Source organism: Scomber scombrus, chromosome 16, assembly GCF_963691925.1.
Source record: "Scomber scombrus chromosome 16, fScoSco1.1, whole genome shotgun sequence".
NCBI lineage: Eukaryota > Metazoa > Chordata > Actinopteri > Scombriformes > Scombridae > Scomber > Scomber scombrus.
Genome location: NC_084985.1, coordinates 5,020,458 through 5,043,134, shown reverse-complemented (window position 1 = coordinate 5,043,134; position 22,677 = coordinate 5,020,458). Strand labels below are relative to the sequence as shown.

General features: G+C 38.8%; 2 protein-coding genes across 3 annotated transcripts; both read right to left on the bottom strand.

The window, feature by feature from the left end:
• Positions 1–529: 529 nt before the first annotated feature.
• Positions 530–11,673, bottom strand: LOC133996894 (major histocompatibility complex class I-related gene protein-like). Its single transcript, XM_062436410.1, has 5 exons — positions 11,598–11,673; positions 10,572–10,838; positions 2,420–2,698; positions 1,287–1,616; positions 530–645 (listed from the first exon to the last, which is right to left on the bottom strand). The coding sequence occupies exons 1-5, from the start codon at positions 11,647–11,649 to the stop codon at positions 530–532; spliced, it is 1,044 nt and encodes a 347-aa protein (XP_062292394.1). The 5' UTR covers positions 11,650–11,673.
• A 3,619-nt stretch (positions 11,674–15,292) lies between these two features.
• Positions 15,293–21,853, bottom strand: LOC133996500 (class I histocompatibility antigen, F10 alpha chain-like). Of its 2 annotated transcripts, XM_062436087.1 has the most exons (5): positions 21,617–21,848; positions 19,783–20,049; positions 19,101–19,379; positions 18,230–18,532; positions 15,293–16,258 (listed from the first exon to the last, which is right to left on the bottom strand). In XM_062436087.1, the coding sequence occupies exons 1-5, from the start codon at positions 21,666–21,668 to the stop codon at positions 16,251–16,253; spliced, it is 909 nt and encodes a 302-aa protein (XP_062292071.1). In that variant the 5' UTR covers positions 21,669–21,848; the 3' UTR covers positions 15,293–16,250. The 2 variants fall into 2 exon arrangements, with proteins under 2 accessions (XP_062292071.1, XP_062292069.1); XM_062436085.1 differs by lacking the exon at positions 15,293–16,258 and having other exon boundaries at positions 18,189–18,532; positions 21,617–21,853.
• Between the last annotated feature and the right edge of the window lie 824 nt (positions 21,854–22,677).

Here is a 22,677-nt window from a genome sequence, read left to right as displayed (position 1 = left end):
GTATTTTGAACTTCAACTGATGATGACAATGATGATGATGAAACATCTGTAGCTGCAAAAAGAAAAGCATTTCGATTTGATATGAAGAGTTTCATCATGAGAGACAAAACTGAACATGAGTGACGAATTACTAATGTCTGACTTTCTGTCAAGTTGTTCATATTTACATTTTAATATCTTTCATTATTTTAAAATATATTCATATAATGTCAAATAACATCCAAATATTACAAGAAAAAGCAGATAAAACTATCAAACATTTAATATTTAAAATACTTACTGTTAGCAGGTTGAAACCCTGAAATACAGAAAAAACATCACAAAGTTATTTATTGAGAATTTATGAAAGAACACAAAGAGAGAACTATCTGTGTCATTATTACAATATGTCAACTAATCATTAGTCAAATATTTACCCTTTATGGACTTTTTTATCACCAGAAGTAAAATATATGATGTTATAAAAACATTAACAACAAAACAATAACACACACACGTATATTAAATACATCTGTGAAGTAAACATCTTTTATCTCTCACAATTATTGTTCTTCTTCCAGAGGAAGAATCCAACGATACCGACTACCAGGAGCAGCAGTACAACAACACCTCCGATGACAGCACCAAGAGGGAACCCTGAAGGACCTGAAGAACCAAAACAGAACATTCATCTTTATCTCACTCTTTCATCACTTAATGGATCAGGTTTTAATTATGAACACACATTTTAGTCATTTAAGTTTTCAAAAGGAAGTCACAAGAAGAAGACAAACATGCTGATGCTGTGTGTTTTAGTGAACAATTGTTGGGAGTTAAAACCACAAAGTTTTACAGTAATCTCATTAGTTTGAACAGAAACACAGATGTGGAAAACATTACTGTTTGTATTTTAGTATTTATATTACAATACTGACCTGATGAAAACTGTGTTACAGTGTTAACATAATTATGCTTTGACAGGCTAAATTGAAACTTGTGTAAATATCTAATAAATAACGGTGCCTTCAACTGCTGTAAGAGCACTTGTGTGAGGGGAAAACAGAAATAAAGAAGTAGATGTTAGAGGAGGCTTGATGCTCTGACATGTGGAAATATCCTTCATTTGGAAAAATAAAACAAATTAAAAACTCCTCATGAATTCTTCTGACGTCCAAAAAGACAAATAAAATCTAGATGACTAAGAAAACAGAGACAAACAACTAAAGAAAACACTGAAGGAGACAAACAACCAGATCAATAACAAGACAATTCAAATCAGATGAAACTAAACTAAATGTGTTTCTCACCTCCATCTCTTCCATCACCAGTCTTGCCCCAGTTTGTCTGAATCGCTGTTTTGTCCAGTTTGGTGATGATGTCGTCCTTCACACCAGAGAGATGAAACACACATTCGTACCTCCTCCAGTCTTCAGGTGTGACTGATGAAAGGTCCAGGTCAACACTCATCTGGAAGGATCCATCATGGTTGGGGAGGATCTCTCCAAGTTCCACGTTCTCATGAAGCTCCTCTCCATCTTTCCTCCAGAATATCTCGGCTCTGTCAGGGTAGAAACCTGTAGCGAAGCAGCTGACTGGAGAGGAGGGAGTCTTCTGGAGGAGAGACACTGAGGGAAGTTCTTGAGAGTAAAGACAAAGACAGTTTATAGTTTCTTTATTATTATTTACAATATATTATTATTGTTGCTGTTTGGTGTAATGTATTTAAATGCATTAGTAACACTATGACATGCAAATAAAACCTCATTGAAGTCTGGTTTAGAAACAGAGGGAGGGACAGAGGAGAAGAAAAAGACAGTTGAGGAGAGGTTAGGTGTTGAGGAGGGAGAGACAATCTATTAGTGTTCATATAATGAAGTTTGTTTCATTTCATTCAATATGGGATATTTCTGGGTAAATGAATTTTGGTTATTGGTTGAAATTGTTTGTCAGACGTCAGAGTTGTCATAAAAAACACAACATGTTTAAAAAAAATGCTTCATTAGACTGACTTAAATTTAAAACATTTGGTACCTGGTGGACTTTAACATCAGGCAAGTAAGGCAACTTCCTGGGGCCCCAAACTAACAGGGCCACAAACAGCTTTAGATTCATTATGATGTTTAGATATGAAAAATATTGAATCATGTTACTACTCTAACTTGTTTAACCGACAGAATTGTGAGAAAGACAGAAAATGGAAAAAAAGAAATGTGAAAAATATGTGAAAGAATGACAGAGAGAAAATGTGGTAAAGGAGGAGGGAGTCAGAGAGATGAAGAGAGGTGAGAGAGAAAATGAAAGAGAAATGTGTGTAAACTGAGACTCAGCAGGTCTCTGTGTGTTGATTCATATTTATTGTAATGTTACTGTAAGTTACAAACAGAGGAGGCATATTAACATTGTTGTGTTCATGAAACTACATCAGGTCATGTGATTCTACCTGTTCTCATCAGAGAGCTTCTCCCATACATCATTAACTTCTGCAGCCAGTAAGGTAACTCCTGGGTGATGGTGTACTTATAATATGCCATAAGTACTTTGTCATTGTTCCAATTGTTTTTGGTGATGACAGCCTGTTGTTTTGGAGCGATCCATGTATTTGTCTTCACATCCCACGATAGGAAGTCTTCTCCATCGTAACCAACCTGTCTGAAACCATTAACCTCTCCAGACTCATCGTCCCATTCACAACCAACCAGCCACTGGAAAATATGGACACCTGAGAGAGAGACGGAGACACAGACTGCAGTAAACCAGAGTGAGACCTCAGCACAGTCCTAACCCTAACATCATCTGATATCACATCTTCACCACAGAGACACACTGATCCACACACACCAAAACACAACATCTACACCTTCTGCTGTTATTGGCTGGATGGAAACCACTCACAGCTAAATTTCAACTGGATCGTCCCCTGACCAGCCCTGAATCAAAGATGGCAGCCCCATGTATCAAAGGTGTGAAAGTTGTAGTAATATCCTGTTTATCAGCAGTTTTGTCTTATTTGTGTCTCATTAAATCAGTCGTACACACACAGCACTGTCCGACTATTATCTGTGGACATGTTGCTGCAGTGTATGTATGAAAAAAATACAGCTAAATGTATTTATATCAAGTGGTATTTCTATCAGTGGCTAATCTGGCTAAAACTGGTTTTCTAACTTGTAAACTAGAATGACACAAACTCGGGTGTGATGTCATTCCCAGTTCTGACTTCTGAGGTAAATGGAGCGCAGCATAGCTCAACATGTTTACTCAAGCATCTTCTGCAGCTTTTTCAGCAGGTAAGTAACTCAACAGCGCCACACATGGCTATCACTGGTTACTACACATTACAGCCAGACCTTTAACCAAGGCCAAACACACACACTGCTCCAGAAGCTTCCAATGAAGGAGACATTTATTCAGGATTAATCACGTGTGTGTGTGTGAGTGTGATGATGATGATGATGAAAGCATGAACAAGATTTTATCAGTAAAAAATGAAACATAAACAAACCTCCAGTTTGGTTGAAACGATGCTTTAAAGTTTCAATGTGGCCTTTGAAGAGCTGCTGTTCACCCAAACATATGGCAGTTTGCCCTTCCCAGTAGTGTGGATTATCTGCTATGAGTCTGTTCATCCAGTCCTGTTCCGGTACTGCTTTCTTGGTGTTGCTGTCACAGTAACCCACCGGAACATCATCAACCATCCCAACAACAACAAACTCTGGGAAGTTTGGGACTTGAGAGGACACAGTGAAGATATACTTCAGAGAGTGAATCACTGTAAGAAAAAGTTCATGTCATCATTTCAGTTTTCTGAATTACAGTTTTATAAATAACTTTTATATCAAATAAAATAATTTTCTGTGCAGAGAATCAAAAGAAGCTACAGTACATCCTCCTGATAATCTCTGTTGTATCAATCATTAATCAATTAAATTGATGTAAAAATGTTGCTCCAGATATATATATCAATGATGATTCTGTCTTGAACAACACAATTTAACAAGTATTTATCTATCACAAAATTACAGATTAAGGCATGAAAATGTGCACTATGAAAGCATTTTTTTTATCTCTCGCGCTCTCTCTCTCTGGGAATAAATTAATATTTGTTTAACTTGATGGTTGAATTATCTTCAACACGTTTGCAGCGCTCCAAGGCAGTGACAGAAAGGTGTGAAACAACAAAACAGGGTGTCTAACTCTCTGAACTCCTGCTCATTTGAACTATATCCCGTCTCAGCTCTCCTTCCAACCCCGTCTGTCGTGAACTGTCGTAATTTACCCACAACATCCCTTACCCCCTCCCCACAATTTATCAGCAAATACCCCTACGGTGGACACCTCCCTCAGTCGAAATAGTGTAATCAACACACATAATAACAGTCACTATATACCAAGTGTTACAATAATAACCAACCAATAACGTAATAAGTTATTAGTTCAGGACTTTTATTATGCTATTGGCTTACATAAAAAAACGGGCAAAATGATGACGTTATCGGCCGTTGTTACGTTATTGGCTAAAAGTGTATTTTGTTGTATTTTAATTATGTTCACTGTTTTCTTTATTTATAGTATGCTGGACTATTTTGTCCAGAAAGCGCTCGGACCGAGTCGATCTAAGAGTCCTGATAAACTTAGATAAGATTAATGAACGCGTTGCACAGACTGCATTTAAAGTGAACTTTAACATAATGAGTTTGTGACTTTTTAAACACTAATACAATCTGCAAGGAAGTCAGAGAACTTGACATCTTAAGTTCGTATCATCATGTGTAAACATATAAAGCCTCTGATTAAACGATCAACCGACCCAAAAAAAATCTATATGACTAACCTGCTGCTGCGCTGTGTAGATCCAGGAGGACAAGAAAAAACAATATCTTCATTCTGAACTGCAGAATCTACAACTTTATTGTCAGATGTTTTTTTATCCAGAGACATACAGACTGCTCCTCTTGTGAGTCACACTGCTTAACTGAGGAATGGCGTCACTAAAATCTGGGTTAAACTGACCTAAAATGATTATTAACGAAAGTGAAAGTAAAATTTGCTTGTTTTTACCCAAGTTATAGATGTAGAGGCATGCAGGCTTTTGGGTTTGTTAGTGCACGGAAGTCCTATTACTACATATGTTATAATAGCTGTAATATAACATGTATGATGTTTTGTAGGCAAATGTAATATAAAGTGCAGAGATGTGTTGACTTTCTGGGAGGTCAGAGGTCAGTGTCAGCTCCAGATCAGCACTCTGGAGCTTGTGGGGCTGCAGTAATGTGTTATTCTTCTTCTGTTGTTCGGTGTGGATGTTCTGGGGTTGAATGTTTCCCTCCAGAGGTTAAAAACTGCAGTCAATGTGCAGCTGTACAGTTTCTGTAATTCATTAAAAAGAGATTTATTTAAAACAGATCAGTGTGTGCAGTAGCAGTTTAAACCACCTGTCTGAGCTGTTGATGGGAAACAACCTGAGGACATCTGACTCTATAAAATAAAATAAAAAAAATTATGATCATAAATGACTCTGGTCATATGTATTCATTAAATTAGGAGACTTTAAGTCAAATTAAATCAATTGAAAATGTGTTTAGTGTTACTGAACAGTGTCACTGCCTCCTGAAACAAAATAAAACCTTTAACAAACCTGAACTCTTGAAAATACCTTAAACTGTGAAGCTCAAATAAACAGACAAGTCTTCACTGGGTTTCCAGAGGCTTTTTATTCATTTATAAAACACTTATCTGTACAATTTACATTTACACCAATATCCTCAATAATAATAATGACAGAATAGGTACCAAAGAAAAATTACAAATAAATAAAAAAGATTAGAGAGACATGATAATAAAAATAATTTTCAACTTCAATAATTTACTATCTACACATAATATTTGGTGTAAAAGTGAAGAACAAAATCCAGCTCACTGTGTAAAACTGTACAATAAAAACAAAAAGAAGCTGACTGTAAAGTTAACACCACTGTAAACATCTGTACAGATTCAACATCATTTACACACCATCAGAGAGAGATTTGATCTGCTGCACAATGACATGACACATTGGCCTCCAACAAGAACAGTGTTCAACCAAAGTCTGCTTCAGTTTAGCCAAATATTCATAGCTGAGTATAAATTCAAACACCAGATTCTGTTTATGGACATTAAGAAACAAACATGATGTGACTCTGAGCTCTTTCTTGTTTCTCTGCTCATGTTTTTGGTCTCTGGAAGCTGCTGCAGTGACAAAATAAAAACACCTACAAAACATCTGCAGAAACAGCTGGACAGCTGCATCACTTCTCTCCAGATGAGTTTAACTCACACAGTGAAGGAAAATGATGCTTCTAGCTACGACTGTCACACATGTAACAGAAAACAAACTGTGTTTAACATCAGCTGCAGCAGGAATGGGAAAAAAAAATAAAAATATTTGCAGTCATTTACTGGAGTTCATCTTCCTCTTCTGATCTTGGCTGGTTTCCTGTTAAGATGATAAACAGACAACATGTTGTATATATATTTATCTATTTTACTCACAAAACAAAACAATTAAAATATGATGCATTATTATTCATTAAACTACCCAGAATGAAACACTTAAAATTAAAGTAAGTTTAAGTGTGTTAATAATACCTCTCTCTCTTTAACTCTGCACTTATACACGTTGAATGACAACTTTTACAGTACTTTTATTGTGTAATATGAATACATTGCTAATAGTTTTATTTCAGATAAAAGTTTTGAGTACATCTTCCACTGCCACTACCAACATGAGTTTGAGAAACGATAAAAAACTAAAGTCAGCGTTTGTGTGAGGCCCCAAAATCACTGAATCCACCCTGATCACAAGTTCATGTCTAAACTGTGTTTTCACCTTTAAAAAACTGTTTGAGAGAGTTTTCGTTGAATCATATATATATTTGGTTCAATCAGCTAATTTGACATAATGAAGTACTTACCATCAGGAACTGGGACTTGAGTGGATGACGATGATGATGATGATGATGATGATGATGATGATGATGATACATTTGAAGCTGCAAAAATAAAAAAATATTTGATTTGATTTGAAGAGTTTTATCATGTGTGACAAAACTGGACATGAGTGATGAATTACTGACGTCTGACTTTCTGTAACGTTGTTCATATTTACATTTTAACATCTCTCAGTATTTTTCAAATATCTTTATTCAATGTTTGTCATGTCTTGTCTTCCTTTTCAGGTCACTCCACTTCCTGTCATGTCATGTCATGTCATGTCATCTTCTTGCCGCTTCATCCGGGGTCGGGTCGCGGGGGCAGCAGCCTAAGCAGGGAAGCCCAGACTTCCCTCTCCCCACCCACTTCGTCCAGCTTTTCCCGGGGGATCCCAAGGTGTTCCCAGGCCAGCCAAGAGACATAGTCTCTCCAGCGTGTCCTGGGTCTTCCCCGGGGTCTCTTACCGGTGGGACGTGCCCTGAACACCTCACATGGGAGGCGTCCGGGAGGCATCCTTACTAGATGCCCGAGCCACCTCATCTGGATCCTCTCAACGGGGAGGAGCAGCGGGTCTACTCCGAGCTCCTCCCGGATGACCGAGCTTCTCACCCTATATCTAAGGGAGAGCCCAGCCACCCTACGGAGGAAGCTCATTTCGGCCCGCTTGTACCCACGATCTTGTTCTTTCGGTCACTATCCAAAGCTCATGACCATAGGTGAGGGTAGGAACGAAGATCCACTGGTAAATGGAGTAAACTCTTCACCACGACGGATCTGTTCAGAGTCTGCATTACTTGGCACCGATCCGCCTGTCGATCTCCCCCTCCATCCTTCCCTCACTCGTGAACAAGACCCAGAGGTACTTAAACTCCTCCACTTGGGGCAGGATCTCACCCCCAACCCGGAGAGTGCACTCCACCCTTTTCCGGCTGAGGACCATGGACTCGGATTTGGAGGTACTGATTCTCATCCCAGCCGCTTCACACTCGGCAGCAAACCGATCCAGTGAGAGTTGGAGGTCACGGTCCGATGAAGCCAACAGGATCACATCATCTGCAAAGAGCAGTGACCCAATCCTGAGGTCACCAAACCGGACCCCCTCAACGCCGTGGCTGTCCATAAAAATAATCTGTGACAAAGGGAAAAACTGGCGGAGTCCAACCCTCACTGGAAACGAGTCCGACTGGTCGTGTCAACCATGACAGCTCCACATCATCCAGGGCCTTGAGGAACTCCGGGTGGATCTCATCCACCCCCGGGGCCCTGCCACAGAGGAGCTTTTTGACCACCTCGGCGACCTCAGCCCCAGAGATAGGAGAGCTCATGTCCGGGTCCCCAGGCCCTGCCTCCTTACCGGAAGGCGTGTCGGTGGGATTGAAGAGGTTTTCGAAGTATTCTTTCCACCAGGTGGTGATCAGTTGACAGCTCCGTCCCTCTCTTCGCCCGAGTGTCCAAGACATGCGGCCACAAGTCCGACGACACAACTACAAAGTCAATCATCGAACTGAGGCCTAGGGTGGCCTGGTGCCAAGTGCACATATAGACACCCTTATGCTTGAACATGGTGTTCGTTATGGACAATCTGTGACGAGCACAGAAGTCCAATAACAAAGCACCACTCGGGTTCAGATCAGGGGGGCCGTTCCTCCCAATCACACCCTTCCAGGTCACTCCACTTCCTGTCCAGCTCTAATGTGGAGCACCTGTGTCTCATTGTCTCCCCTGTCTGCATGTATAAAAACCTGCATCTCCCCGTTCTCATTTTCCACAATGTCTTGTCTACCTTTAATGAGTGCACGTTGCCTGATTCTTACTGAGTTGTGCATTTGAGTCCTCTGGTTTTTCTGATAATATTGTTAAGTAACATACTATTACAATATAAAGTAGATAAAAACTATTAAACATTTCATATTTAAAATACTTACTGTTGGCAGGTTGAAATCCTGAAATAAAATTTAAAAAATGTCAGTTATTTATACAGAATTTATGAAAGACAAAACACAAAGAGACTAGAGTACTATCTGTATCACTATCACCAGATATGTCAACTAATTGTTTATTTATGTTTATTTACACTTTATGGACTTTTTATCACCAGAAGTAAAATATATGATGTTATTAAAACAAATTAAACAAAAGTAAAAACATCTTTTGTCTCTCACCATCCTTTCCCTTCTTGTTCTTTTTCCAGAGGAAGAATCCAACGATGCCGACTACCAGGAGCAGCAGTACAACAACAACTCCGATGACAGCACCAAGAGGGAACCCTAAAGAACCAAAACAGAACATTTAACTTAGTTTATCTCACTCTTTCATCACTTTATGGATCAAACTTGTGTAAATATCTAATAAATAACGGTGCCTTCAACTGCTGTAAGAGCACTTGTGTGAGGGGAAAACAGAAATAAAGAAGTAGATGTTAGAGGAGGCTTGATGCTCTGACATGTGGAAATATTCTTCATTTGGAAAAATAAAACAGATTAAAAACTTCTCATGAATTCTTCTGACGTCCAAGGAAACAAATAAAATCTAGATGACTAAGAAAACAGAGACAAACAACTAAAGAAAACACTGAAGGAGACAAATAACCCGATCAATCACAAGACAATTCAAATCAGATGAAAGTAAACTAAATGTGTTTCTCACCTCCATCTCTTCCATCACCAGTCTTGCTCCAGTTTGTCTGAATTGCTGTTTTGTCCAGTTTGGTGATGATGTCGTCCTTCCCACCAGAGAGATGAAACACACATTCGTACCTCCTCCAGTCTTCAGGTGTGACTGATGAAAGGTTCAGGTCAACATTCATCTGGAAGGATCCATCATGGTTGGGGAGGATCTCTCCAAGTTCCCCGTTCTCATGAAGCTCCTCTCCATCTTTCCTCCAGAACACCTTGGCTCTGTCAGGGTAGAAACCTGTAGCGAAGCAGCTGACTGGAGAGGAGGGAGTCTTCTGGAGGAGAGACACTGAGGGAAGCTCTGGAGAGTAAAGACAAAGACAGTTTATAGTTTCTTTATTATTATTTACAGTATATTATTATTGTTGTTGTTTGGTGTAATGTATTTAAATGCATTAGTAACACTATGACATGCAAATAAACCTCATTGAAGTGTGGTTTAGAAACAGAGGGAGGGACAGAGGAGAAGAATAGACAGTTGAGGAGAGGTGAGGTGTTGAGGAGGGAGAGACAATCTATTAGTGTTCATATAATGAAGTTTGTTTCATTTCATTCAATATGAGATATTTCTGGGTCGGTTCTACCTGTTCTCATCAGAGAGCTCTTCCCGTACTTCATTAACTTCTTCAGCAAGTCAGGGAACTCCTGGGTGATGGAGTACTTATATAATGCCAACTGTGCTTTGTCATTGTTCCAACTGTTTTTGGTGATAACAGCCTGTTGTTTTGGAGCAATCCATGTATTTGTCTTCACATCCCACGATAGGAAGTCTTCTCCATCATAACCAACCTGTCTGAATCCATTAACATCTCCAGTCTCATCGTCCCATTCACAGCCAACCATCCACTGGAAAACATGGATACCTGAGAGAGAGACAGAGACACAGACTGCAGTAAACCAGAGCGAGATCTCAGCATTTTATCAGTAAACAGTGAAACATAAACAAACCTCCAGTTTGGTTGAAACGATGCTTTAAAGTTTCAATGTAACCTTTGAAGAGCTGATGGTAACCCAAACATATGGCAGTGTAGCTCTTCCAGAACTGTGGATCATCTTCTGCGACTCTGTTCATCCAGTCCTGTTTGGGTTCTAGTCTCCTGGTTTTGCTGTCATAGTGATATATCTGAACATCATCAACCATCCCAACAGCCACAAACTCTGGGAAGTTTGGGACTTGAGAGGACACAGTGAAGAAATTCTTCATAGAGTGAATCACTATAAGAAAATAAATACATTTTACATCAAGTAAAATAATTTTCTGATTTTTTTCCTGATAATCTCTGTTGTATCAATCATTAATTAATTCAATTGATGCAAAAATGTTGCTCCAGATATATTAATGATGATTCTGACTTGAACAACACATATAGTCTGAAATAAAATATTAAACCAGTCTATTATTGCACATTAGTGCATTTTTACTTAAACAACTTAATTGAACAACTATTTGATCACCAAATTACAGATTAAGACATGAAAATGGGCACTATGAAAGCATTCTCTCTGTCTCTCTCTCTTTATATATACATATATATAAATTACTATTTGTTTCACTTGATGGTTGAATTATCTCCTGCCTTCTGCTCTGTAGCCATTCAAGTTCCAACATGTTTGCAGCGCTCCAAGGCAGTGACAGAAAGGCACTTTTAATCTGCTGAAGGTTTATTGCATATTTTCCATTCAATGTGTCCATTCATTTCCCCAAAAGTAGCCAGAAGTCATCTACTACCCCAATATTATCAAACTGTCATAGTAACAACAAAATGAACTGTGTTCATAAAAGAAAATTAGATCACTGATTAGCTTTCAACATGTGTGCTAGAAAGTAAGGACATTTATAATGTGTTGGACTATTTTGTCCGGAACTTCACATCAAATACTATGAAAGAAATCTTAAGTTCGTATCACCATGTGTAAACATATAAAGCTTTTTCTTAAACCATCAACTGAACAAAAAAAACTATATTAACTCACCTGCTGCTGCGCTGTGTAGACCCAGGAGGACCAGAAAATCCAAGATCTTCATTCTAAACTGCAGAATCTAAAACTTTACTGTCACACTGCTTAACTGAGGGTTGGACAGGTAAATGCGCTCACCTGAGCCAATGAGAATTTAGTATTAGATCAGCGTCACTTAAACTGACACAAACAGGTTATTAAGGAATGTGAAATTAATATTTGTTTGTTTAGCCCATGTTACAAAGGGAAGAAAGGCGTGTGAGGCTTTATTTGGGTGTCTTAGCTTTGTCAGTGTGTAAGTCATATGATAACATATATGATAATATTTGCAATATAACATGTATAATGTTTTGTAGGCTAATGTAATATAAAGTGCAGAGATGTGTTGACTTTCTGGGAGGTCAGAGGTCAGTGTCAGCTACAGATCAGCACTCTGGAGCTTGTGGGGCTGCAGTAATGTGTTATTCTTCTTCTGTTGTTCTGTGTGGATGTTCTGGGGTTGAAAACAGTCCTGATCAAAAGTTTTATTGATGATAAAATCACCAAGATTTGATTTAGACTCACACTTAAGTTTCAAAATAAAATACTTTAAACATCAGGACAGATCAGATTTTCATTACTTCAGAGTGAAAACAGCAACTAAAGAGATAAAACCACAACATGAGGAAGACGATGCAGTTTCTTCATCACTAACATCAGCTCAGCTCAGCTGTGTCCTTCTGAACTAATGTGAAACTGTGTACGCTGAAAACTGCTCCACCAAAGAGAAACTGAACACCTCTGTTGATGTTTGGACACCTGATGCTGTTTTTCATTTTGCTGTTGGCAAATTTATCCTCTGTTTCTATCCTCACTGAGTTTATCTGTACAGAGATGTCAGAGCTGTGACAGCGCCCCCCTCTGGAAAACTTATATATCTTCCTTTGACCTGCTGAAGGGAAACCACCTGATGTCACTTGACTCTCTGTGGAGAAATGAATCATCTCCTCCACACATGTTTCAAGACATATACAAATATTACTCATATTAATTGATGTCTGATGTGTTTTTTCCACTTCATGTGTCAAACTTTAATGCATCCATTATGACTCACTAAATAACCTCACACTTCTGTGGTGATTAGAAATGTTTCTCAACATTCAGTATGACGCTTCCCTAACCCTACCCTTTCACTGACAGGTTCATGTCTCACATTTCATTCTGGAAATATGACAAAGGTGGTGAGTCAGACTGTTTTAGTTCACTCTGCTGCAGGAGTGGATTAAACCATGTGTCCATTTAAACAGGAGGTGAGCCCCTGAGAGACTCTAATATGATTAGGTAAAATCTGCTATTCTGCGTGCTTCTGAAATATACAGACAAAAATAAAAAAGACTTATGTTGAGTTCACAAAGGAAAATGGAATCCTCTTTGATAAATAGAGTAACACATGCAAAGCCAATTATTTTCATTTACATATAATGACTATGGGAGTTGATTCTATTGGAGGAGTTTAAGAAGTGTTTGCCTGACCGAGTGGTAGTGTATCTGAATGAGAAGAAGGTAAATGCGCTCTCTTCAGCAGCTGCACAAGCCGCTGAGTATGTTCTGACTCACAAGACCATTTATCCATCAGTCTCTGCTGGTAAGCCTTGTTATGCTCCGGCTGTGCAGATAAATACCTCTAATTTGAGCAATCAAAAGAAAGAGGAGAGGGAATGTTTATATTGTCACAAACCTGGACATGTCATTGCCAAGTACCATTGCCAAGTGTCATAAAAGAAAAGAGCAGCAGCAGCCTTCTCAGAGTGTGTCGCAGCCAAAAGGCATCGGGTTAAATAAAGCAGAAAACAGTCGCTATCAACGCATTCCCATTGACTCTAACAACTGTGATCAATAAGATGACTTTTTCAAACCATTCATATTTGACTTGTGTCGCTGACAGGTGAGTCTGTTGATCAGTGTCCGGTGCGTATTTTGCGTGACACCGGTTATTTTCTATCTGTGATACTCTTCAGCGCGTTGCCTTTTTCAGAGCAGTCTGCATGTGGTTATGGTGCTGTGTTGCGTGACATTGAGATGAGTTACATCCCTCTGCCTTTTTTTTCTCAGGAACCATCAACTTGTTCCACCATGTCCATCATATCAAAAAGATCTCCTCATAAATTCCTGTGCTGTAAAGTTTAGTATTTACAGTACGCTGTACTGTAAATACAACATAACATAACATGTCACATCATGTTGACATGCAGTCAGCGCTGCAAACTGGTGGTGGGTTGCGCAAAACATTTAAATGGACAGCTGCAATATGATAGGCTGACAATGAAGGTGTGTCACCATGCTATTGGTTAGACTTAACCAGGTGATGGTAAATGGACTGTACTTATATAGCGCCTGTCTAGTCCCTCAACTCATTCACCCATTCACACACTGATGGCAGGGGCTACAACGCAGGGTGCCAACCTGCACATCAGGGGAATTTAACCATTCATACACCGTTGGTGCAGCAACGGGAGCAATTTTGGGTTAAGTGTCTTGCCCAAGGACACATCGACATGTGGACTGGAGGAGCTGGGAACCGCCAATCTTCCAATTGGAGGACGACTGCTCTACCTCCTGATCCACAGCCGCCAATGTGAACAGCTGACTTCAATTGATGCTCCAGAAATAACAGCAAGGAAATTATGAGCTTTGACAGAGATCAGTATGAGTTGTGAGAAGGATCAGAATGACTAAAGAATGAGAAATAAAACTATGACGTGAGCGTACAAAGATGGTCTTCCTGTCTGAACTTTCGCTAAGTTCATTTGTAGTATGAATAAATGGACTAGTAGTAGTTAATAGTTTACTTCAGATAAATCTTCCACTGCCAATACCAACATGAGTTTGAGAAAGGATAAAAATAAAATAAGACTGTGTTTGTCTGAGGCCCCAAAACCACTAAGTCTAAACTGTGTTTGGGGTAGAGGTGGTGACTTTGATTGACAGGTGACACTTGGTAGGGGGCGGGGTTTCAGTGAACTCGGCGGGCACTCCCACAGCACTTAGGAGCAGAGAAAGAGGCTGATTTTTACACAATTTGAAGCCTAATTTCATTTATTTGGCGATTTTTTTAATCATTAAAATTTGGCAGGGTGGTTAACAACACACTTTTCTGTAGTATGTCAAACTCAGAACACATATTTATTCTTACTTTACATGGACTTTAATGTAGTTGTTGCTTGGTTTGTTTGTTTGTTTGTTTGTTTGTTTGTTTGTTTGTTTTTTTCAGGAAATCTCAATAACACAATGGCTTGATGTACTAACAAGTCACTCGAATATGTAAGAACTGACCTCCACAATAAAAGACTTTATAAAAAACTTAACAGTGTGGTTGTCCAAAAAAATCACGACTTAATGTTCCAGTTCTTTTGGTCATTGGTATCAACCGCATGATCATTCAGTACAAGATGATACATTAGTAAATGTACTTAAGTATTTCCACCAGTAAGAATATAATTACCACATGATTCTTCAACATAATAGTGTCATCACATTTTCAACATTATTTAAAACTATGTTATACTTGTAATATGTCCTTAAGCTGACGAGTCTAAACATTAGTAAAATGAAAACCACACACAACCTCCAAAAGTGAATGAAAACTAGAAAAACAGTTGTTCTGAATATTATTGTCTCTTCTATTTGTCCCCCTGTTGAAGAGCACTAAGCTTATAGGACTGTAACAATAATCATGTTGAAGCCATGTTTATTTAATCTATGATAATAATCAGTAATCAGGCAATATTCATTTTACTGTAACTACAATCACAGATGAGTGAGCACTTAATGCATTAACAAAAGTAGTCAGACTTTTAGAATTAGGTTCATTTAATTGAAAGTAATCAAACAGCAGACACTGACATTCATTTTTGTAATTCAACACAGGAAGTGATTTTTAAGCATTATTATTCAACATCTTACATGTTTACAGAAACTCAGCAGAGAAAGAAAACCTATGTCCCTTTTACCAGTTTTACCATTAAGTTGTCTGCAGTGACCTGATACAACCAGAGACACAAAGAACAGCAAACTTGGTAGGAACAGAAAAGTAACCCTTGCAAATCAAAAAATAGTTATTGATAATATTTAAAGGCATGTTAATGATTGAAAATACTCACAGGTAATGCTTTCCATAAACAACAAAGAAGGATGGATGCAGACTCAGTCATCACATTTCTGACCTCTGAACATGTGAGACTTACTTCTGTTTTCCATTTGACCTAAGTCATTCTTATTGGCTATTACTGCAAAAAACAACAGCAGCATCTGCTGGTGAGAGTCAGTCTCAACCAGAACGTATGTATAGAGAAAAGAATCCAATAGTGTTTATAATCACTGAAGAATTAGTTTTGTCAGATACGTTTTATTTGTTATTTAAAACATTTTAACATCAGGCTCGAGTTTGATAAGATCTGTAAAATATTTGTAATTTTGTACTAAATCATATTTTTAGGAAAAATATGCCTTTTAAAATGTTTTTTCTTAAAGTAGTAATCCAATCTTAATAATCACAAACTAGAAGATTGACCAGATTTTAACTCCAACTGCAACTGTAAATTTATGACATGAATAATTAAAACCAATTTATTAAGTTTACAGATGAACTGGAGAATTTGGGATCTGTTTTCGTTCCAGTGGACGATTTATTCATGAACCTAAAGAGACAGAAAGAAAAGAATTACATGAAACAGTGAATAAAATAAAAATACTATACTAAATAAAATACTTAAATGTCCACTAAACCACACGTCTATTATATATTACATGATTATCTAATCATAATCTAGTCACTGAAGTATTTGCATAAAATACTTTTTAAGTGCCATAAGTTATTATTACCTAATTTATCTGCATTTTATAAAATAATTTTCCCAAAAGCTTTTTTAATAAAAAACACTTCTCTGACCCTCTCATGTGAAGGTTTCTGCTCCTTTCTTAATATCATAACTTTATTTAAAACAGATTCATATTTCTTGTTCAAGACCAGTTAAAGTTGAAAAAAAACTTGTTTACAATGGAGGACCACAATGGTCACTACAATTAAAAAGAGCACTTGACTTTAAAATAATCATTTAAAACACCATTTAGAAAATGCACTAATGAATTCCCAAATGAATAACTGAATTTCAAAATCAATTTCAAAATGCAGTTTTAAAAACAAAAAAATGCCGTCAAGCTGAAGAAGGAGTCCTAGGACCTTTTTGGCCTGTGGGACTAAGAAGGCAGCAGGCAGGTACCGACAGGCCAAGCGGGGGGCGGCTGCGGTTGTCGCTGAGGCAAAAAGCCGGACAAGGGAGGAATTCGGTGAGGCCATGGAGAACGACTTCCAGGCGGCTTCGAAGAGGTTCTGGACCACCATCCGGCGTCTCAGGAGGGGGAAGCACCGTCAATTGGGACACTGCTTTCTGCGGATGATGTGGTCCTGTTGGCTTCATCGGACCGTGTCAACTCTCACTGGATCGGTTCACTGCCGAGTGTGTAGCGGCCGGGATGAGAATCAGCACCTCCAAATCCGAGTCCATGGTCCTCAACCGGAAAACGGTGGAGTGCACTCTTCGGGTCAGGGATGAGATCCTGCCCCAAGTGGAAGAGTTCAAGTACCTCGGGGTTCACGAGTGAGGGAAGGATGGAGCGGGAGATCGACAGGCGGATCGGTGTGACGTCTGCAGTAATGCGGACTCGGCACAGATCCGTCATGGTGAAGAGGGAGCTGAGCCAAAAGGCAAAGCTCTCGATTTACCAGTCGATCTTAGTTCCTACCCTCACCTATGGTCATGAGCTTTGGGTAGCGACAGAAAGAACAAGATCGCGGGTACAAGCGGCCGAAATGAGCTTCCTCTGTAGGGTGGCTGGGCTCTCCCTTAGATATAGGGTGAGAAGCTCGGTCATCCGGGAGGAGCTCGGAGTAGACCCGCTGCTCCGAGCTCGTTGAGAGGAGCCATATGAGGTGGCTCGGGCATCTAGTAAGGATGCCTCCCGGACGCCTCCCTGGTGAGGTGTTCTGGGCACGTTCCACAGGTAGGAGACCCCGGGGAAGACCCAGGACACGTTGGAGAGACTATGTCTCTAGGAAGTGGCTGGGGAGAGGGAAGTCTGGGCTTTCCTGCTTGGGCTGCTGCCCCCGCGACCCCACCCAGGATAAGGGGAAGAAGACGGTACCCTACGGTACATTTCCATTCCCTTATTGCTTTTCCAAATCCGATTCGAAAATGGATTTGCTGAGTCATCTCCCCTTTTCATTTTCAAATTCAGTGTCCACTCTGGTCCTCCACACACGCTTGGAAACTGAAATGCAAATTAGCTCTGAGTGGAGATATAAGAAGCTCTCTGATTGGCTGTTACACCTGACATTCAAACGTCTGACATGTATGTGAGGGTCGACGGCTGTAAGAGATGAGAGTGGATACGAGCAGAGTCACAAGCAGCTGCAATTTTCACAGTGGGACTGTTTCTACGTCACCATGTAGATTCCCCATATGCGGTCAGTTTATCCAAATAATGCCTGTTTGTAAATCTACTGCGATGTTTTAAATTTAAAACACACAAGAAAACAAAGCACACATAAAATTGTATTGTTACTCTAAAGTCTGCTTTTTTATCTTAATCACTTCTAATTGCAGTCTTACTTTCGTTGGTTTTGATCACAGCTTTGTCCAGTTTGGTGATGATGTCGTCCCTCACACCAGAGAGCTGAAACACACATTCGTACCTCCTCCAGTCTTCAGGTGTGACTGATGAAAGGTCCAGCTCAACACTCATCTGGAAGGATCCATCATGGTTGGGGAGAATCTCTCCAAGTTCCACGTTCTCATGAAGCTCCTCTCCATCTTTCCTCCAGAACATCATGACTCTGTCAGGGTAGAAACCTGTAGCGAAGCAGCTGACTGGAGAGGAGGGAGTCTTCTGGAGGAGAGACACTGAGGGAAGAACTGGAGAGTAAAGACACAAACAGTTTATAGTTTTCTCATTATTATTTACAGTATATTGTATATTATTATTATCATTCATGCCGCCTGATGTAATGCATTAAATGCAGTACTAACACTTATATATACAGTAAATGTGACATGCAAATAAACCTTATTGAAGTGTGGTTGCAAACAACTAGATTAGAAAGAGAGGAGGACAGTGAGAGAAAGACAGACAGACAGAAAATGTAGAAAAAAGTGGAATGTAAAAGAGGTTTTAATCTCAATGTGACTTCCTGGTTAGATAAAGGTTAAATGAATAAAATGTGAGAAAAAAAAGACAGAAAGTGAAGTAAAGAGTGATGATTAATGTGAGAGAGTGACAGAGAATATGTGGTAAAGAAGGAGGGAGGCAGAGAGGTGAAGAGAGGTGAAGAGAGAAAATGAAAGAGAAATGTGTGCAAACTGAGACTCAGCAGGTCTCTGTGTGTTGGTTCATATTTATTGTAATGTTACTGTAAGTTAGAAACAGAGGAGGCATATTAACATTGTTGTGTTCATGAAACTACATCAGGTCATGTGATTCTACCTGTTCTCATCAGAGAGCTCCTCCCATAGTTCACATACTTCTTCAGCCAGTCAACGCAAGTCTGGGTGAAGTAGTTCTTTGTCTGTGCGATCAAAGCTCTGTCATTGTTCCACCTGTATTTGGTGATGACAGCCTGTTGTTTTGGAGCGATCCATGTCTCTGTCTTCAGGTCAAATGCTATGAAGTCTTCTCCATCATAACCAAACTGAGTATAACCATAAACCTCTCCAGTCTGATCGTCCCATTCACAGCCGTACATCCACTGGAGAACGTGGACACCTGAGAGAGAGACAGAGACTGCAGTAAACCAGAGTGAGATCTCAGCACAGTCAGCTGTCATCAGCTGATATCACATCTTCACCACAGAGACACAAACTGATCCACACACACCAAAACACAACATCTACACCTTCTGCTGTTATTGGCTGGATGGAAACCACTCACAGCCAATCATCATCTGGACAGTGTGGACGACTCAGAGAGAGCCAGAGAAGCAGAGACTGCTGGGAAACAGAGTCCACTTCCTGTCTTTACCACAGAGACACACTGCCTCCACTGACACACACACACACACACACACACAAACACACACACACACACACACACACACACACACACACACACACACACACACACACACACACACACACTTTTATCAGTAAACAGTAAAACATAAACAAACCTCCAGTTTGAAGGAAACGCTGCTTCAAAATTTCAATGTTGTCTTTGAAGAGCTGCTGTTGACCCGTAACGATCTGAGTCTCATTCTCCCAGTACTGTGGGTCATCTTCTGTGACTCTGTTCATCCAGTCCTGTTTGGGTAATACTCTCGTGGTGTTGCTGTCATAGTGATCAATCTGAACATCATCAACCATCCCAACAGTCACAAACTCTGGGAAGTTTGGGACTTGAGAGGACGCAGTGTAGATATATTTCAAAGAATGAGTCACTGTAAGAAAATGTTCATGTCATCATTTCAGTTTTCTGAATTACAGTTTTATAAATAACTTTTACATCAAATAAAATGATTTTCTGTGCACAGAATCAAAAGAAGCTCCAGTACATCCTCCTGATAATCTCTGAACAACACATTTTTCTAAAATCAAATATTAAAGCAGTCACTTATTGACACATCAGATGATTCACATGTCTGACTTTCATTGATGGATGTATTCTTTTTTTTCTTTTTCTCCTGCTGGATTTATTTTCAGTGTGAATTAAACTCCAGTTTAGTTTCCAGTTAGTGGAGACGTTTATTCTTCAGGATGCATCATTAGTAGCGTCTGCTGCTCATTATTGTTTTAGTTTGAAATGTGAAACCATAAAACTATACATCAGTCCCTCCGTCATTTCACTCAGTTATTTTGTCATTATTATTTTTCAGCAGCTATGAAACAATTTGTGATGTTTTATTTCTCTTTTATGAGGTAAAACTGCAGGAATTGGGAAAAATTTAAAGTAAAGGAAAATAATGTTTATTTCTTTAATCAACTACCAATGAAGAGTCATATTTAATCACTTCCTGTAAACTGTGATGAGACAAAATGCAGCAATTGGTCTACAGCACATCTGATGCATTATAATTATCTTTTAATCTTCTTAAATTGAATTTGGCCATTTCATGCAGAAACGTTGGTGTAATCTAGCAAAATTGGAAACTCTCAAATATATTGCAGATTTCTTGACTTTGTGTTCAGTATTGAATTTGCACATTTTCCTGTAGGGACTGTTATACACACTGCATGTGATTATAATTCTATTCTATATATTCAGCTAATTAAAATATTTTGTATTGGTTTATAATACATCTATTATTTTTTTTAGCTGATACTGTAAACTGTGAACAATGACGACTTATGTTTCTTCTTCCTGAAGTTTTCATCACTTCTCCTCATACAGTTTAGAAGAGAGTTATTCAGCTCTTTACGGTTGCTGTTCTCATTTTTCATGATCAAATAATAATTAAGTTCATTTTTCTATCAGAGATTTTGTGGATTTAAAATGTTTGAGTATAAGAGGGTTTTTTAATTCAACCAAAAATATCTATATTTTTTCTTGCATTTCATAGGTTATGCAAATATTTTTTAAACTTTCATCTAGTTTGATGCAGCAGTTCTTTTAATCCAAGAAGTTTTTTTAATTTTTTTTATCACATCTGAGACAATAAAGTAACTCTAACCTTCACCCTCTGATGTCTGAATATATGTAGATCATATTTATGTGTTGTAAAACTATTAAACTGAATTTGAAAAATTCTGAACTAGTCAAGCCAAAAATATCTCACAAATCTGTCAAAGCAATAAATCTATTTATTATTAGTAGATCAAATGCCTGAATAAATTATCAATAAGTTTCTTTTTAGGGCTGCAGCTAAACATTATTTCTAATCTGATAGGGAGCCAGGGAACTACGCATCTAATACTATGAAACAAACCTTAAATTGGTATCACCATCTGTATAGATACAAAGGGCTTTTCTTAAATCATCAACCGACTGAAAAAACTATATTAACTCACCTGCCGCTGTGCTGTGTAGACCCAGGAGGGCCAGAAAAACCAAGATCTTCATTCTGAACTGCAGAATCCACAATGTTACTATTCCACCAAAAGGTTTCTTTAATCCAAAAACAAAAACAACTACAGTGGGAGGGACGCTGCCTTCAGCCTCCACTGAGCCAATGGGAATGTAGTATGAGACCACCGTCCCTTAAACCTGGGTTAAACTGATCTAAACAGGTTATGAACGAAATTGAAAGTAACATGTGCTTGTATTTACCCAAGTTATAGAGGGTGGAGAGGCATGCCAGACTTTATTTTGGGTTTTATTACGATACGATACGATATAATTCATTGTCCCCTTAGGGAAGTTTGTCTTGGGCTCAAGTGCTGGACACACAAAAATGCCTCCACAGTTACATAGACACACCACAAATATTGCACAGATCTACAAATATTGCACACATCCACAAACATTGCACACATCCACAAATATTGTGCACATCCACAAATATTGCACACATCTCTTGATAAATACATAAAGTTAAAAATAAACGAGATCATACATTGTCAACATGGACCTTCCAGCTGAAGGTGTCATCCAAGTGAACGCCTAGATACTTTCAAGCAGACTTGATTAATAAGTATGTCATGTATGACCACAGAGCTGTGGTACCCCAATGATCTTGGATCCAGAACCATCTCTTTAGTTTTAACCACATTTAAAATGAGATTGCAGGCATCACACCACTGCACAAAATTTTCTATATCAGAGAAATAGGCTGATGGGCTTTTGTCTTTGTGCAGCAGGATAACGATGGCGGAGTCATCACAAAATTTTAAAACAATGTTTCTGGGGTGGATGCTTGAACATTCATTGTGTATAGTGTAAAAAGTACTGGGGAACTGACACAACCCTGCGGGGCACCTGTGCTGATTGATTTGGGTTCTGAAAGGGTGTTATTGACTCTCACGGGCTGACTTCGATTGTTTAAAAAGGAAAAATATCACTTGATTAAAAAGGTGCTGAATTGAACTCTTCCTTAAGTTTTCATAATAATTCATAATTCCAGAGGGTCGAT

What these genes read in the sequence shown, in the direction of transcription:
- LOC133996894 (XM_062436410.1), bottom strand. Translation starts at nt 11,649, where the DNA reads ATGAAGATCTTGGATTTTCTGGTCCTCCTGGGTCTACACAGCGCAGCA. An exon ending in TCGTTTCAACCAAACTGGAG is followed by an intron (nt 2,699 to 10,571) that starts GTTTGTTTATGT and finishes TCTCTCTCTCAG; the next exon opens with GTGTCCATATTTTCCAGTGG. An exon ending in AAGCTCTCTGATGAGAACAG is followed by an intron (nt 1,617 to 2,419) that starts GTAGAATCACAT and finishes TTTACTCTCAAG; the next exon opens with AACTTCCCTCAGTGTCTCTC.
- LOC133996500 (XM_062436085.1), bottom strand. Translation starts at nt 21,668, where the DNA reads ATGAAGATCTTGGTTTTTCTGGCCCTCCTGGGTCTACACAGCACAGCG. An exon ending in TCTACACAGCACAGCGGCAG is followed by an intron (nt 20,050 to 21,616) that starts GTGAGTTAATAT and finishes ATTTTCTTACAG; the next exon opens with TGACTCATTCTTTGAAATAT. An exon ending in GCGTTTCCTTCAAACTGGAG is followed by an intron (nt 19,380 to 19,782) that starts GTTTGTTTATGT and finishes TCTCTCTCTCAG; the next exon opens with GTGTCCACGTTCTCCAGTGG.